This window comes from Coffea eugenioides, chromosome 6 (assembly GCF_003713205.1).
Source record: "Coffea eugenioides isolate CCC68of chromosome 6, Ceug_1.0, whole genome shotgun sequence".
In the NCBI taxonomy this organism is placed as follows: domain Eukaryota; kingdom Viridiplantae; phylum Streptophyta; class Magnoliopsida; order Gentianales; family Rubiaceae; genus Coffea; species Coffea eugenioides.
In genome coordinates, this window is record NC_040040.1 from 11103113 (window position 1) to 11115918 (window position 12806).

The window sequence follows — 12806 nt, forward strand, 5'->3', positions numbered from 1 at the left end:
AAGCTGTAATGCTTTTGGTCTGATTTTGGTAGACAATTACTGGATTACTGACAGTATAAATGGTTATGTGTTCTTTTGATGGTGTATTGGCAAAACCTGTCAGCTCCACTCGTTGAAGAGGGGTCAGTTTTGTCGAATTCTATTGTTTTTAGGGCTTATATGCATGTATATTTCTGAGTACTCAATGCAACAGATTTATGCCTTAGTTGCTTTGTGTATTCCACTGCAGTTGATGCTACTGACATAGCCATTTACTTTTGGGATTGGGGTCTGGTTCTATACCTTGTGTTAAGCCTTTCCATTCTTGCTTTGCATTCTCTCTCTCAGGCTGACAGAAGCATCTTATGGTTGATGTTTTAAAGGATAGATTACTTGCTTGCACATATCTTGAAATGTATCCGTTTGCAATTTAGAATTGACCTTCCGTTGGCATTCTTTACTGCATCTTGGGGTGAGGCTGGGTTGTTGCATGCAGATCTGCTATGCCCAGAGTATGTAAAATGCTACGCCTTCATTCAACTTATTGGTAATGTTCTAGGAGGAGGATATCCAGACTAATATACTGTCCTATGCGCGTAAATAGCTATTCTAAGGGTTGTCAGAGCGGCTCCCATAATTTTCAGGCTTCAACTATCCCATAATGAGAGGCAGCCTCTTCTAGTAACCGTGTTACATTCTATACTTAATGCCAAGGTTTGGTGTGGTTTCTTTGCAGCTGATAAATTATTTCTTTTGCGCAGGCAACAAGATGGTTTTGTTATCCGTACATGCGTTTATGCCCTAGAATGTTAGGGGAAGGAACTTTGATCTGTATCCTAATATTATCTGACATAGGAGTATCAAGGAGAACATGTTAGTGAAAGAGGGGAAGTGATATTTGCACTTTTCAATTAGGCTCTAGCACTCCTTGGAGGCTATATTTTTAGTAGGTGAATTGAAGTGCAAGAGGCTAAATGAGAAGCGTAGATATCAATTCCTGTGAAAAAAAGCTACTGCCTTATATGGTTAGAGAGGACCCTTGAAAGTCTTCTTCGTCAAGTTTAGAGTTCGAGTTCTAAGCTTGACAGTTGGAGGCAGGAAGGGTGTTATATGGAAAGGGGCAGGAGGACTTAAAAAAAAAAAAAAAAAAAGATTTGGCATGGAGATTATAAGAATGGCCTTGATGCATTACCAACTACCATGCCTTTTTCCATTCCTGAATTAAACTGCCTTTGCAATAACCACAATACCTATAATCACTTGCGCTGCTTTCGTGCAGTTCCGAGTCAATCTTGCCCTGTACCAGGCAAGAAATGAATAGGCCTTTCACTCTAATAATCTAACTTAGAAAGCTTTCGGCATTTTGCGAGAATACAAATTAGAGGACAGATGGAGATGGTGGGTGGTTCCAGCAATTTTATAAGCTGCTGAAAATTATTTTCAGTAATTAACCCTTCAAGAGACTGTTGAACCCAACCCACCTCCACGTACAATGTCAAAGAAAGCATAGGATACATTTGTTCTCAGGTGCTCATTCAGCCAATATCCTGATGCCCAAGTAAACAATACTACCACCTTTAACCAATTACAACATGCTTCCATATGTCTTGTTTAAGATTTGGTGCAACGCATGCGAAACAGTCATTGGTTAAAGATCTTTCTCCTTCAAAAACAGCATATCTAGAAAACTAATCTAAAAAATAGGAAGAAAAACATCAATGAGGTCACTTAATCAGTTTCCAATCAAACATCCACAAAATTTGACATCTTCCAAGGGAAAAAGAATTTAAATCAATAATGAATGAAGTAAAAACCTTCCAAAATTGCGTTACCAAAATTCCAAAAAATCAAGGTGATTTCTCACAATCAGCACAATTTGGCAACCTTTTATGTCTAATATTGGTTGATTCAGAACCATCCTGGTTTTACTTTAGTTACACGGCCAGGACCCTTCATAAACTGGAGCATTTACAAGTTTCAGATACAGGAGCTTGCATGACAGGAAACGAACAAGACCACGTACTCTATGCCACTAGCACCATTTCACCATGCGAACCTGGAAAAATTGTATAATACATGTTCAAAGAAAATAAGTAAACAGTATTAGTTGAATATCAAGGAACATCTAATGTGGATTTTTGAAACTTACTTCTATCAAAAATCTCATGCGCCAACTGAAGCATAGATTCTGCATCTTCAGACATCCTCGAGACCCTTTCTGATTCCTTCACAGCTTCAGCTACAACAAATGATTTATTTTCTGCTTCAGCAATTGTGTATGCAGCACTTACAGTTGCTTCTTCAACCGTATCAGCGAGATAGCCAATGCTTTGAGCTTGCCTAGGCTGGACATCTCTGGGTTTTGGAACAGGAGTTTTTGACCCCTCTAAGAGATCTTTCTTGATTCTGTAACTGTTCTGAACCTGTGCCAGTAATTACAGTGTCCAATGAGCAAATCCTCCCATTAAATTATGAACTTTTGTATACAACAGCTTCTATATATCCATATCTATTACAAAAATCAGGGTGCAGGGATGGGCCAGGAGTCACCAATATGGACCTTTCTCTTTCATTTGTCTGCCAATTCATGCGACCGTAAAAAGAACCAAATTCACTCATGTAATGATGAGTAGAATTTTGAGTTTTGTCAATGCTGTCTGGTAACTAGTGTTGTATGAGGGATAACTTAAAGGCAATTTCTGGAGTTGCCTACGTGGATAAACAGAAAATCTGTAATAAACAGAAAATGCCAACTGCATTACAAAATTCTTTTGACTAAACTCATAACACTGTTGGGCATTAATTAAAAGACATTTATACATTTTGCAATGTGGACCAAGTAGAACCAGAAAAGTAACTCACTCAAGACACCAAATATGAATTATGAAATGAACACCAGAAAAAATGTATTTACACAGAATTCTGCAAATGTGTTAATCATCATATAACTTACCTTTTCAAGTTTTTCTTGTGCAACAAGCCTTCTTAACCTCGCACTTATTAACCTTCTGAAATTTGGTGGCACCTCATGTCTTTGCTGCATAATAATCATGAAAATACAGAAAATAAGTTTTCTTTTCAAGCATAAATTTTGCCTAAGAAATTTAATGAAAACCAAGTGGATGTTACAGAACAACAGAATTTGAGCCTACACCAGAGACTGTGAAGACCCATGTGCCACCCATAATTAGATAAATGATGCTTCTCATTCCAAATCTTTTCATATCTGACTTCTCTTTCATTTTATTTTATTTTATTTTTTGTTTGCCAGGGGTTTGGGGGTTCAAAGAAACAGCAGTGAAACGTACGAAATTGTCCAAACAGAACAAAAAAAAGATCGGCTTAGAGATTTTCAGCAACAAATCAAGTAAGCGTTCCAAGTCCACCTGTAACTAAAAGATTCCTGAAGAAGGTTTTGTAAACATTGGAGCTTTTTCAGTTTTCACCCAAAACTATATCAAATTTTGTAGAACGGTGTTAGTTCTACAAGTACTTCCAAGGCATCATATTGATAAATAGGACACTAGAAATTGAAATAAAATAAAAACTTTAAATCCACAAAAAAAAAAAAGAATGATACAGCTTTTCAAGTCAATTATTGATGCAGATTTCATCTCAAACAACCAACAAACAAGATCCATATAATGCAAGGATCATATGTTTTCTGAGATTTATATAAGATGTCACATGATAGATCAAATGTCTCAAGTCTCTCTCCTTTTCTTTGACATGTAAGGAAAATCATCAAAAGCAAGGTTGCAAACAAGCTGCATATATTGAGACCAGACAAGCCTTTGAAGGTATAAAAACTCATTCAACTAATTACAGGAACCTTTAATAAAAAATAAAAAAAAAGCACTCATATCTGGTACTCATCAAACATAAAACAATCAAATAATCATGCTCAACAAAAGTACACAAAATGGATTATGTGAAGCTGATTATAGAAAATCAAAATCCTAGGGTTTCCTCATATAGAAATTTGAATTTCAGATGAAGAGATCTCCAATCATGACAAAATAAACAACAGAAATGTATATGCTTGTATAATTCTGAACTGGCAGCAGCAAACCTCAATAAAATTAACAATAGTGCTGGTATCTGATCCATTTGGCTCTTTTAGAGTTGAAAGTGCTTCATAAATCATCGCATTATACCTGTTGAAAGGAACAATAACATCATAAAGAGCAAATGAACAAAGAAATAACTAGACAATCTACAGTGTACAGAAAGGAAAATAATAAAGAAAGTCCGCTCAGCCAATTATGGAAGGAACCGAATCAACGCTCTATATTATTTTGTAGAAAAGGGGCCAGGCCTGTAACAGGCTACCAAGAACTTCATGTTTGTAACAAATCAGCCTGAGTAGTCCCTTATCATGAAGATAATACTGTTCGAAATGACAAATAAATATGAAATTAAATAATTTTTTTAACTACTACTAATCTATTCAACAACAACAACGAAGGCCACAAGAAGTTGAACTTGAGTGCAATGGCTCAAGTGGCTACAATGAGTCCCCTAGGCCCAAGAATGATAGATACACAACTTTAGCCTTTGTAACATCATTTCGCAAGTGGGAATAGCAGCAAATTTAATTCATCCCATTACGAGGGGATGCATCTAGGCCCATACCAATTTCAACTTTCCATCTCAACAGTGCAACAGATCTTTATGCATTTCAGCACAACAAAGAGAAAGCCTTCTTGCAGGGTTAAAGAACAAAGATATAACTACTATTTTGGCATGATGTATTGACCAAGAACAAACACTTCTTAAGAGTTTCTTATAACTAGATTGGTAAGACCTTGACACTTTTATTTCCCTTCTCATAGCCTTGAGGTTCTATATTCTCCAATATTCTGAATTGTTAAGCTACCATTTATCAGTTGGAAGGACCAGTTGATGGATACAACCATGGATTGTAGGACTCCTTATTATAATTTAAAACCTACAATATAAAGATTTGCATTGTAGACCTGAATGAACACCACACTTATAGGTTCCCTCTTGCCATGATAAATCATTTGGTCTTATCAAGGAAATAATTACTTATGTTGCCAAATTTTGAATTCTGAATGCTATTATTTCCAATTCCTTTTAAAATAACTATGAATGCAGAAAGAGTTGGAGTACAGTGAAAAAGAGCAATGAATCAACTAAGCACAGTCATAGCGCACGTAAAGAATATACACGATCACCTACTTTGAGGCTGTTTTTCCGTCCAATAAACATTTTGAGGAATCATCAGCAGCCACATCAGCAGGCACCTCAAGCGAAAGGGGAGTTGAAGAAGCAGGAACTTGTGTGATGGGCAGTGGTGTGGCAGGAGCGTCAGAAATTGCCTTCCCTTTTTGTGCTTTTGATTTTTCTCTAGGCCCCAGGCCATTACTAGCACTAACAGTCAAATTTCTCCATTTATCCTGCAAAAAGATAGGAAACATGTTACAGCAAACAAATCAGTATTTAAATCTAAAAGACACCATTAATTCAAACTCCAAATTGAAAAAAAACTCCTATAGTTTATATTTCTCCATTTAGCACAAAAATGAAAACCCATAGAAAAGGAAATTAAGTACTTGTAGCACCGAAGTATTGATCTTCAAGCTAGATGTGTAAAGTTGCTCCATTAGGTGCTTATTCTTTGTTCAAGAATACATTCCTAGCAACTGCACATCACCAGGACTTTGTAATTTCTAGATGTGTTTTTGCTTAATGTCCCATGAATCTGAAATTCAGTATGGATGCTCAAATCATTCATTTAAGGTAATTCAGACAAAATTCCTAAATGGACAGACTTCAAACCTTGACAGAAGCTCTATCAGGCCAGATCACAAATACCACAGTCTCTGTACCATTTGATTTGCCACCATAATATTGCTTACCAAAAAAAAAAAAACCATAATATTTGAATTATCATACAGACACCCAAAGAAAAAAGAAAAAAAACCGTTGACATCTTGATCAATAAAGTTATCCCTTTCCAACATCCAAGGATCAAACTACAACTAGACAATCACATCAAAATTAATATTCACATAAGCACGAATTCCAATAACAAGAACAACTAATTAGTCAAAAGAGAGGAAAAAGAAAAAAGAGAAGGAATTGGGAGAAGATGAGTGAATATGACCTTAAGATCAATGTTGGAGCGAGAGAAGAGGAGGTGGCTGAACTCGGGGTCTCTTTGGATGTTCTTCCACTTGCCGGTGCCGTGCTTTTTGACGCCGGCTCGCAGCGCTTCTTCTTCTTCGGAAGTCCACTTCTGCTTCGGATTTCCCATCTCTAGTTCTTGCTCCTGTTGCTACTGCTTTTGCCAATACTCTAATTTGTTATGCTTAAGTTAAAAAGCCCTTAAACCCTACCTTCTACCTTCTTCTACAGTTTGATTTCTTCTGAGACGATACTGATGATAGTGACGGCTTCAAAGTCTTTATTGTTTTCGTTTTTCTTTGTGGGGTAACGAGGATGATACGACACCGTTACTGTTTATGTGAGGCACTAGGTCGTCACTGCTTACACCGTTACTCATTTTTCTTTTTTTCTTTTTTTCTAGAATTGTTTTTTCTCTTTTTAGCCCAATTAATCTCCAATTGGCCCCAAAAATAGAAAAACGTATCAAGGTATTAATGCGTACCACTCTCTAAGGTAGTGGCTTTCTCTCTCTAGTTTGAGATTCTCTCCCCAAGGTGGGAGCTTTCCAACAACCAAAAGTTCAAACTTTCAAAAAACTTTTGCGCTCTAAAACTCAGCAAACACCACCACCAACACAATCGTGATCCAAGAACCTTTAATATACTAGAGTCCAAATTGAAGCTCCACCTTTACCAGATATTTAAAGCAGAAGTGCTAGCTGAAACTCCACCAGAAAATCCAAGTGGCAGGGATGATGTATACCCAGAAGCAACATTGCTGACCATCTAAAGAAGCTTAGTTACAAGCATCTGCGGGTGTGAAAGTACGAAAGGAACAAAGACTACTAAATAGGCGGTAAACTTTCTAGTTTACAGTTCTTCCCATGTTCTTGTGCGGTCTTCATGAGCTAAGAATTTCATAAATCCTTAACCTTGCAAGATCTCTGTGTTCTTCTCAGTGTTTATCTCAGTGTTTCTTTGTTTGTTTGTCTAAAATCTTCTTTAAATTCTGCCTTTTCTGTATGTGTTGAGTAGATTGAGTGTTTTGAAGGTTGCACTGCTTTATTTTTTGCTGGCTTAGTCAGTTTCATCTTAGGAGTACGTGGACCTGTTACATTTGGCTGTGATTAGCGAGGGAGTCCCCCAAGTATCTGGTCTGTTAGTCATGGAGGACGATTTGGCAGAGATTGTTCAAAGATTTGCTCTATCATTGTCAGAAATGCAGGGAGCTGAATTAGATGCAAAGGATGCTGACAATGGCATAATGGAACGCCAAAATAGTTTAATTGGAAGAATTAGGGGTGAAAAAATTGCAAATTTCACAGGTGTGAAGAAGTTTGTTACGGCAGCATGGGGATACCCAAAGGAGTTAGGAACAACGGAACTTGGACCAAATCTATTCCAGTTTATCATTCCAAAAGTGGAGGAAAGGGAAAAAATTCTGAATGGAGGACCATGGATTATGGATAACCAGATCCTGGTACTTAAACCATGGAAAGCTGGGATTGAGGAGGATGAGGCAGCTTTTAATCTAGTTCCATTATGGGTACAGGTTTGAAATTTGCCCATACATTGGATTGCAAAGGAAGTTGGCAGGAAAATAGGAAGTATATTTGCAGAAGTGAAGGAGGTAATCATACCACAAGGGGGAGGAAAAGAAGGGAAACACTTGAAAATGTGGGTTACAATGGACTTAAGTAAACCCCTTCCTAGAGGGACAGCTGTGAAATTGGATGGAGGATATAAATGGTTACAGTTTAAATATGAAAGATGTCCGGATTTCTGCTATCACTGTGGAATGATTGGACATAGTGAGAGGGGTTGCAAGACACAAATAATACTAAGCAGAGGACAAAGTGAGAACCAATATGGTCCTTGGATGAGAGCAGGTGGGGGGAAATTATCACCACAACAGGAAAAGAGCTACTCGAACAGCAAAGTTAATGATAGACAACATTGGTTTTACAGGAATGGAGAACTCATCCCTAAGTTCCAGGCTCCTACATTGGCACAGAAGGAAATCTTGAAAAATTGTAAGGCAACAAGGAATATGGGACAAAGAGAGGAAGGAGACAGGAGTTACGAACCTATCACATCAAGGATGCTCCCTGAAAGGAATCATGAGGAAGATGTAGGAAGAGATCAGGAAATGGAGGGAGGACAGCTGAGATGGGAGCAGGAGGGGAATGAAGGGAAGTTAGCAGATTCTGAGAACAATAACTTGGAACAACTGACTGACGAACCAAGAACACAGCAACCAGTGAATCCAGAGATAGAGGAGTGTGCAAAAGGAGAATCCAACAATGACCTGCTGGTAGGGAACAAAAGCAAAGAGTTAGAATGCATGCAAGTAGACTCAGATACACAAGAGACTGGTGAGGTACAGAAAGCAAAAGGAGTAGGAAAGACCAAACGAGGAGTCAAAATGCAATACAGGAAGAGACAACCTTTAATGGACATCACAGGACAACAGAATGAGGTACAAGATCTGGGAAAAAGGAAATTCCAGTTGAGAGATGAAGAAATGGAAGAGGTTGCAGGACAGGATCAGACAGGCAAAAAGATAAGATGTGAGAATGCAAGCTATCAGAGTGGTTCACAAAGGGAAGGAATGGGGATCAGTATTGAAGGGATGGGGATCAGCCTCAACTGGTCCTCCAGTAATTCATGAAGATAATGGTGTGGAATTGCCAAGGAGCAGGGAGCCCCTTGACAGTTCCCCAACTGAGGGAGTTTAACAAACTCCTCTCCCCTGATATGATTATGATGAGTGAAACCAAAAATAAGGAAAATGTGATGCAGAAAATCCAAAAAAAATTGGGAATGGAGAACTGTTATGTAGTGGATGCAGTTAATAGAGCAGGTGGAATGGCGCTATTTTGGACAAATGCCATTAAAATAAAAGAACTACAACATACTGAATTCACCATTGAAGCATTGATAGAAGATGAAGAAACAAGGGTGAATTGGAGGATAATAGCAATCTATGCCAGCTGTGAAAGACAGGTGAGGAAGCAACAATGGACCACAATAACTGAGAGGAAAAGATTGTGGGGTGAGAAAGTGATGATTATAGGTGATTTCAATGATATAAGGTGTAAGGAAGAAAAATGGGGTGGAAGAGATAGAGAAGAATGGACTTTTAGAGATTTCAGAGAGTTCATTAGGAGGAACAATCTAGTGGACATAGGTTTTGAAGGAGAGCCATGGACGTGGAGGAATAGCTGGGATGAAAAAGTAGAAATAAAAGAAAGACTAGACAGAGGCTTATGCTCCCCTGAGTGGCTAGAGGTGTTTAACAATGCTAAATGTACACATGTTGAAAACTGGGCATCAGATCATAGCATTCTCTTACTAGACACTTGCCCAGCAAACAAAAGGAGGAAAAAAAGATTTTACTTTGATAAAAGATGGGTGCAATATGAGGATGGATTTCAGGTAGTCAAGGAGGCTTGGAAAACGCCATGTGATGGATCCAGAATGTTTAAGGTGACTAAGAAAATCACAAACTGCAGAATAAGTCTCTTGAAATGGCACAAAAGCAAGATAGGAAATACAAAAGCAAAGATAGATGAAATCAAAGGCATACTAGAAGGAAAAAGGGGGCAGGAGAGAAAGATGTCAAAGGAGGAAGTGAGGTCCCTGAAGGTACAATTGAAAGCAGCATACCAGGAAGAAGAAAAATTTTGGAGTCAAAAAGCAAGAGTGCAATGGCTGCGGGAGGGGGACAAGAATTCTAAATACTTTCATGCGGTGGTCAATGGAAGAAGGAGAGCAAACAAGATGAACCAATTGCAGAAAGTGGATGGAAGCTGGACAGATTCAGAAGAAGCAGTGGGGGAGGAAATAGCTAAATACTACAGGCAATTGTTCACTGCCTCAAGGACAGCAACAAGAGAGGACTGCATTCATGAGATACTTGAGGGAATTCCAACAAAAATCATGGATCAAATGAACAGAATCCTGATCAAGCCTGTGGATGAACACGAAATTAAGACAGCAGTGTTTTCAATGAATCCCAATAAAGCTCCAGGAAATGATGGTATGTCACCTCTATTTTTTCAAACTTATTGGGACATCATTAAAACAGATATTGTTGAGGCAGTTCAAGCTTTTTTTCATTCAACTCACATGCTCAATTCCATAAACCATACTATTGTGTCCTTAATTCCCAAAATCCCCATTCCTACTGGATTAATGCACTACAGGCCCATTAGTTTGTGTTCTGTCCTATACAAAATCATCTCAAAAATTCTAGTGAATAGGCTCAAACCTGTGTTAGATTTGTGCATAAGCAAAAATCAGTCTGCTTTTGTGGCAGGCAGACAGATTCTTGATAATGTTATCCTAGCTCATGAGTTCCTACACAATCTGAAAAACAAAAGGAAAGGGCACATGGGATATATGGCTGTTAAATTGGATATGTCTAAAGCCTATGATAGGGTCGAATGGGATTACTTGAGAGCTATGATGGATAGAATGGGATTTTGTGAAACTTGGACTAATTGGATTATGGAATGTATTACTATTGTGTCTTATTCCTTCAGTGTTAATGGAGAAGCAAGAGAGTATGTAAAGCCGGAAAGAGGACTAAGGCAAGGTGACCCTCTGTCACCTTACCTTTTTCTGATCTGCTCAGAGGGCTTCTCAAGTCTACTCAGAAGAGCAGAGGCAAAGCAAACAATGACAGGAATGAAGATCAGCAAAAATGGACCTGCACTAACCCATCTCTTTTTTGCAGATGATTCACTGATTTTAAGCAAAGCAGATCAAGAGGGAGCCAAAGAGTTGAAGGCAATTCTAAAACCATATGAGGCAGCTTCAGGTCAGCTTATCAATTTGGAGAAATCTTCTGTCTTTTTCAGCAAAAGTACTGAACAGAAAACAGTGGAAGCAATAAAGGAAGAGCTGGGGGGAATCCAGGCAGTGAGTCAAGGGAAATACTTGGGATTGCCAATGGTTATTACAAAGACCAAAGAACAAATATTTGGTTTCATAAAGGACAAGATTAGAAAGAAAATGGACCACTGGAAGACAAAATTGCTGAGTCAAGCTGGCAAGGAGACCTTGATGAAAGCAGTGACTATGGCTACCCCAACTTATGCCATGTCTTGTTATAAACTCCCCAAGAAGTTATGCAAGGAAATCGGTTCCATGATGGCAAGGTGCTGGTGGGGACAACACGATCAGAAAAACAAGCAACATTGGATAGCATGGGAAAAATTCACCAAGAGCAAGGAAGAAGGTGGAATGGGATTCAGGGATATCCAAATGTTCAACAAGGCTTTGCTGGCAAAACAAGTTTGGAGAGTAATGACTCAACCAAATCTGTTGGTCAGCAAAGTTTTGAAAGAGAAATATTTTCCACGAGGCTCAGTTTTAGAAAGCAAAATGCCAAAAAACGCATCCTGGATTTGGCAAAGCCTAATGAGTGCAAGAGAGGTTATTGAATATGGCTGTATAAAGAAAGTGGGGAATGGAAGAAGCATTAACATCTGGAGGGACAAATGGATTAACAAGGATAGTGGTGGAAGGATAAAGACACAGAAACCAGAGGACAGTGACCTGCAAAAAGTCGCAGAACTCATGGTTCAACATAGATGGAATAGAACCCTGATCTACAAAGTCTTCAACAAAGAGGATGCAGAACAGATACTGAGCATTCCAATAAGTTGGTCTGATCGAGAGGATAGCATGATATGGAAGCACAACAACAATGGCCAATACACAGTGGCAGCTGGATACAAAATTTTGCAGCAAAAGGAAAGAGATAAGAAGGCAAAAAGAAGCAAAGAGGAGGGATGCAGCTATCAACAAACAGACAGGAAACTATGGAAAGTATTATGGAAGCTGCCTATAAAACACAAATTGAAAATATTTGTGTGGAAGTGCATAAACAATGGGTTACCAGTCAAGGCTCAAATTTTCAACAGAACAAGAAAAGGAGAGCCTATCTGCTGTGGATGTGGTGAGAGGGAGGAGACCATTGAGCACGTATTACTTCAGTGTAAGAAAGCAAAGGAAATATGAAAATTTGCTTTGGTACAATGGGATGGACTACAAGACCAAACTGGATGCTTCAAACAGTGGTGGAATATGTTGATGAATGCAAGAACTAGGAATGAAGGGGAAGATCACATAGCATTAACTGTTAATGTGCTATGGCAGATATGGAAAGCTAGAAATGCAAGAGTTTTCAACTGCTCACAGCAGGAACCTTTTAAAGCAAGTGAAAAGGCAACTGAGGAGTGGAAGGAACACATGGAAGCAATGCAACACAATCCGAGAAAGAGTACAGCAGAAACAAGAAGGCAAACTGGAAATGAACAAGGGGAACTAGAAGATGCTGAGACTGTAATTCTGAAGCTTGCAGTCCAACACCAAATGGAACACAAATCCTTTGGAATTGGCATCACAGCCGTAAATGCTGCAAATCAAGGGATAGCAGCCTGGTCATTAAGAGAAAGACAATCAGGGAACAAAGATCAAGACTTGGCAGAGGCTGTGAGATTATGCATGGTCAAGGCAGCAAGAAAAGGATGGAGGAAAATCAAGATACGAGCGGGAAACAAGAAGATGATGGAACAGTTTCAGAATGGGAAAGCTGGGAATATAGCAATAGCTGCTATCATGGAGGATGTCCAGCAAATGTCATTATGGTTTCGAATGTGCTCTTTTGTGCGATTGAATGAT

General features: G+C 38.6%; 1 protein-coding gene across 1 annotated transcript; it reads right to left on the reverse strand.

The window, feature by feature from the left end:
* Positions 1–1745: 1745 nt before the first annotated feature.
* LOC113775273 (single myb histone 4-like) lies at positions 1746–6384 on the reverse strand. Its single transcript, XM_027320080.1, has 6 exons — positions 6113–6384; positions 5185–5402; positions 4052–4136; positions 2933–3016; positions 2129–2402; positions 1746–2035 (listed from the first exon to the last, which is right to left on the reverse strand). The coding sequence occupies exons 1-6, from the start codon at positions 6260–6262 to the stop codon at positions 2004–2006; spliced, it is 843 nt and encodes a 280-aa protein (XP_027175881.1). The 5' UTR covers positions 6263–6384; the 3' UTR covers positions 1746–2003.
* Between the last annotated feature and the right edge of the window lie 6422 nt (positions 6385–12806).

What these genes read in the sequence shown, in the direction of transcription:
- LOC113775273 (XM_027320080.1), bottom strand. Translation starts at nt 6,262, where the DNA reads ATGGGAAATCCGAAGCAGAAGTGGACTTCCGAAGAAGAAGAAGCGCTG. An exon ending in GCTCCAACATTGATCTTAAG is followed by an intron (nt 5,403 to 6,112) that starts GTCATATTCACT and finishes ATCTTTTTGCAG; the next exon opens with GATAAATGGAGAAATTTGAC. An exon ending in CACAAGAAAAACTTGAAAAG is followed by an intron (nt 2,403 to 2,932) that starts GTAAGTTATATG and finishes TTACTGGCACAG; the next exon opens with GTTCAGAACAGTTACAGAAT.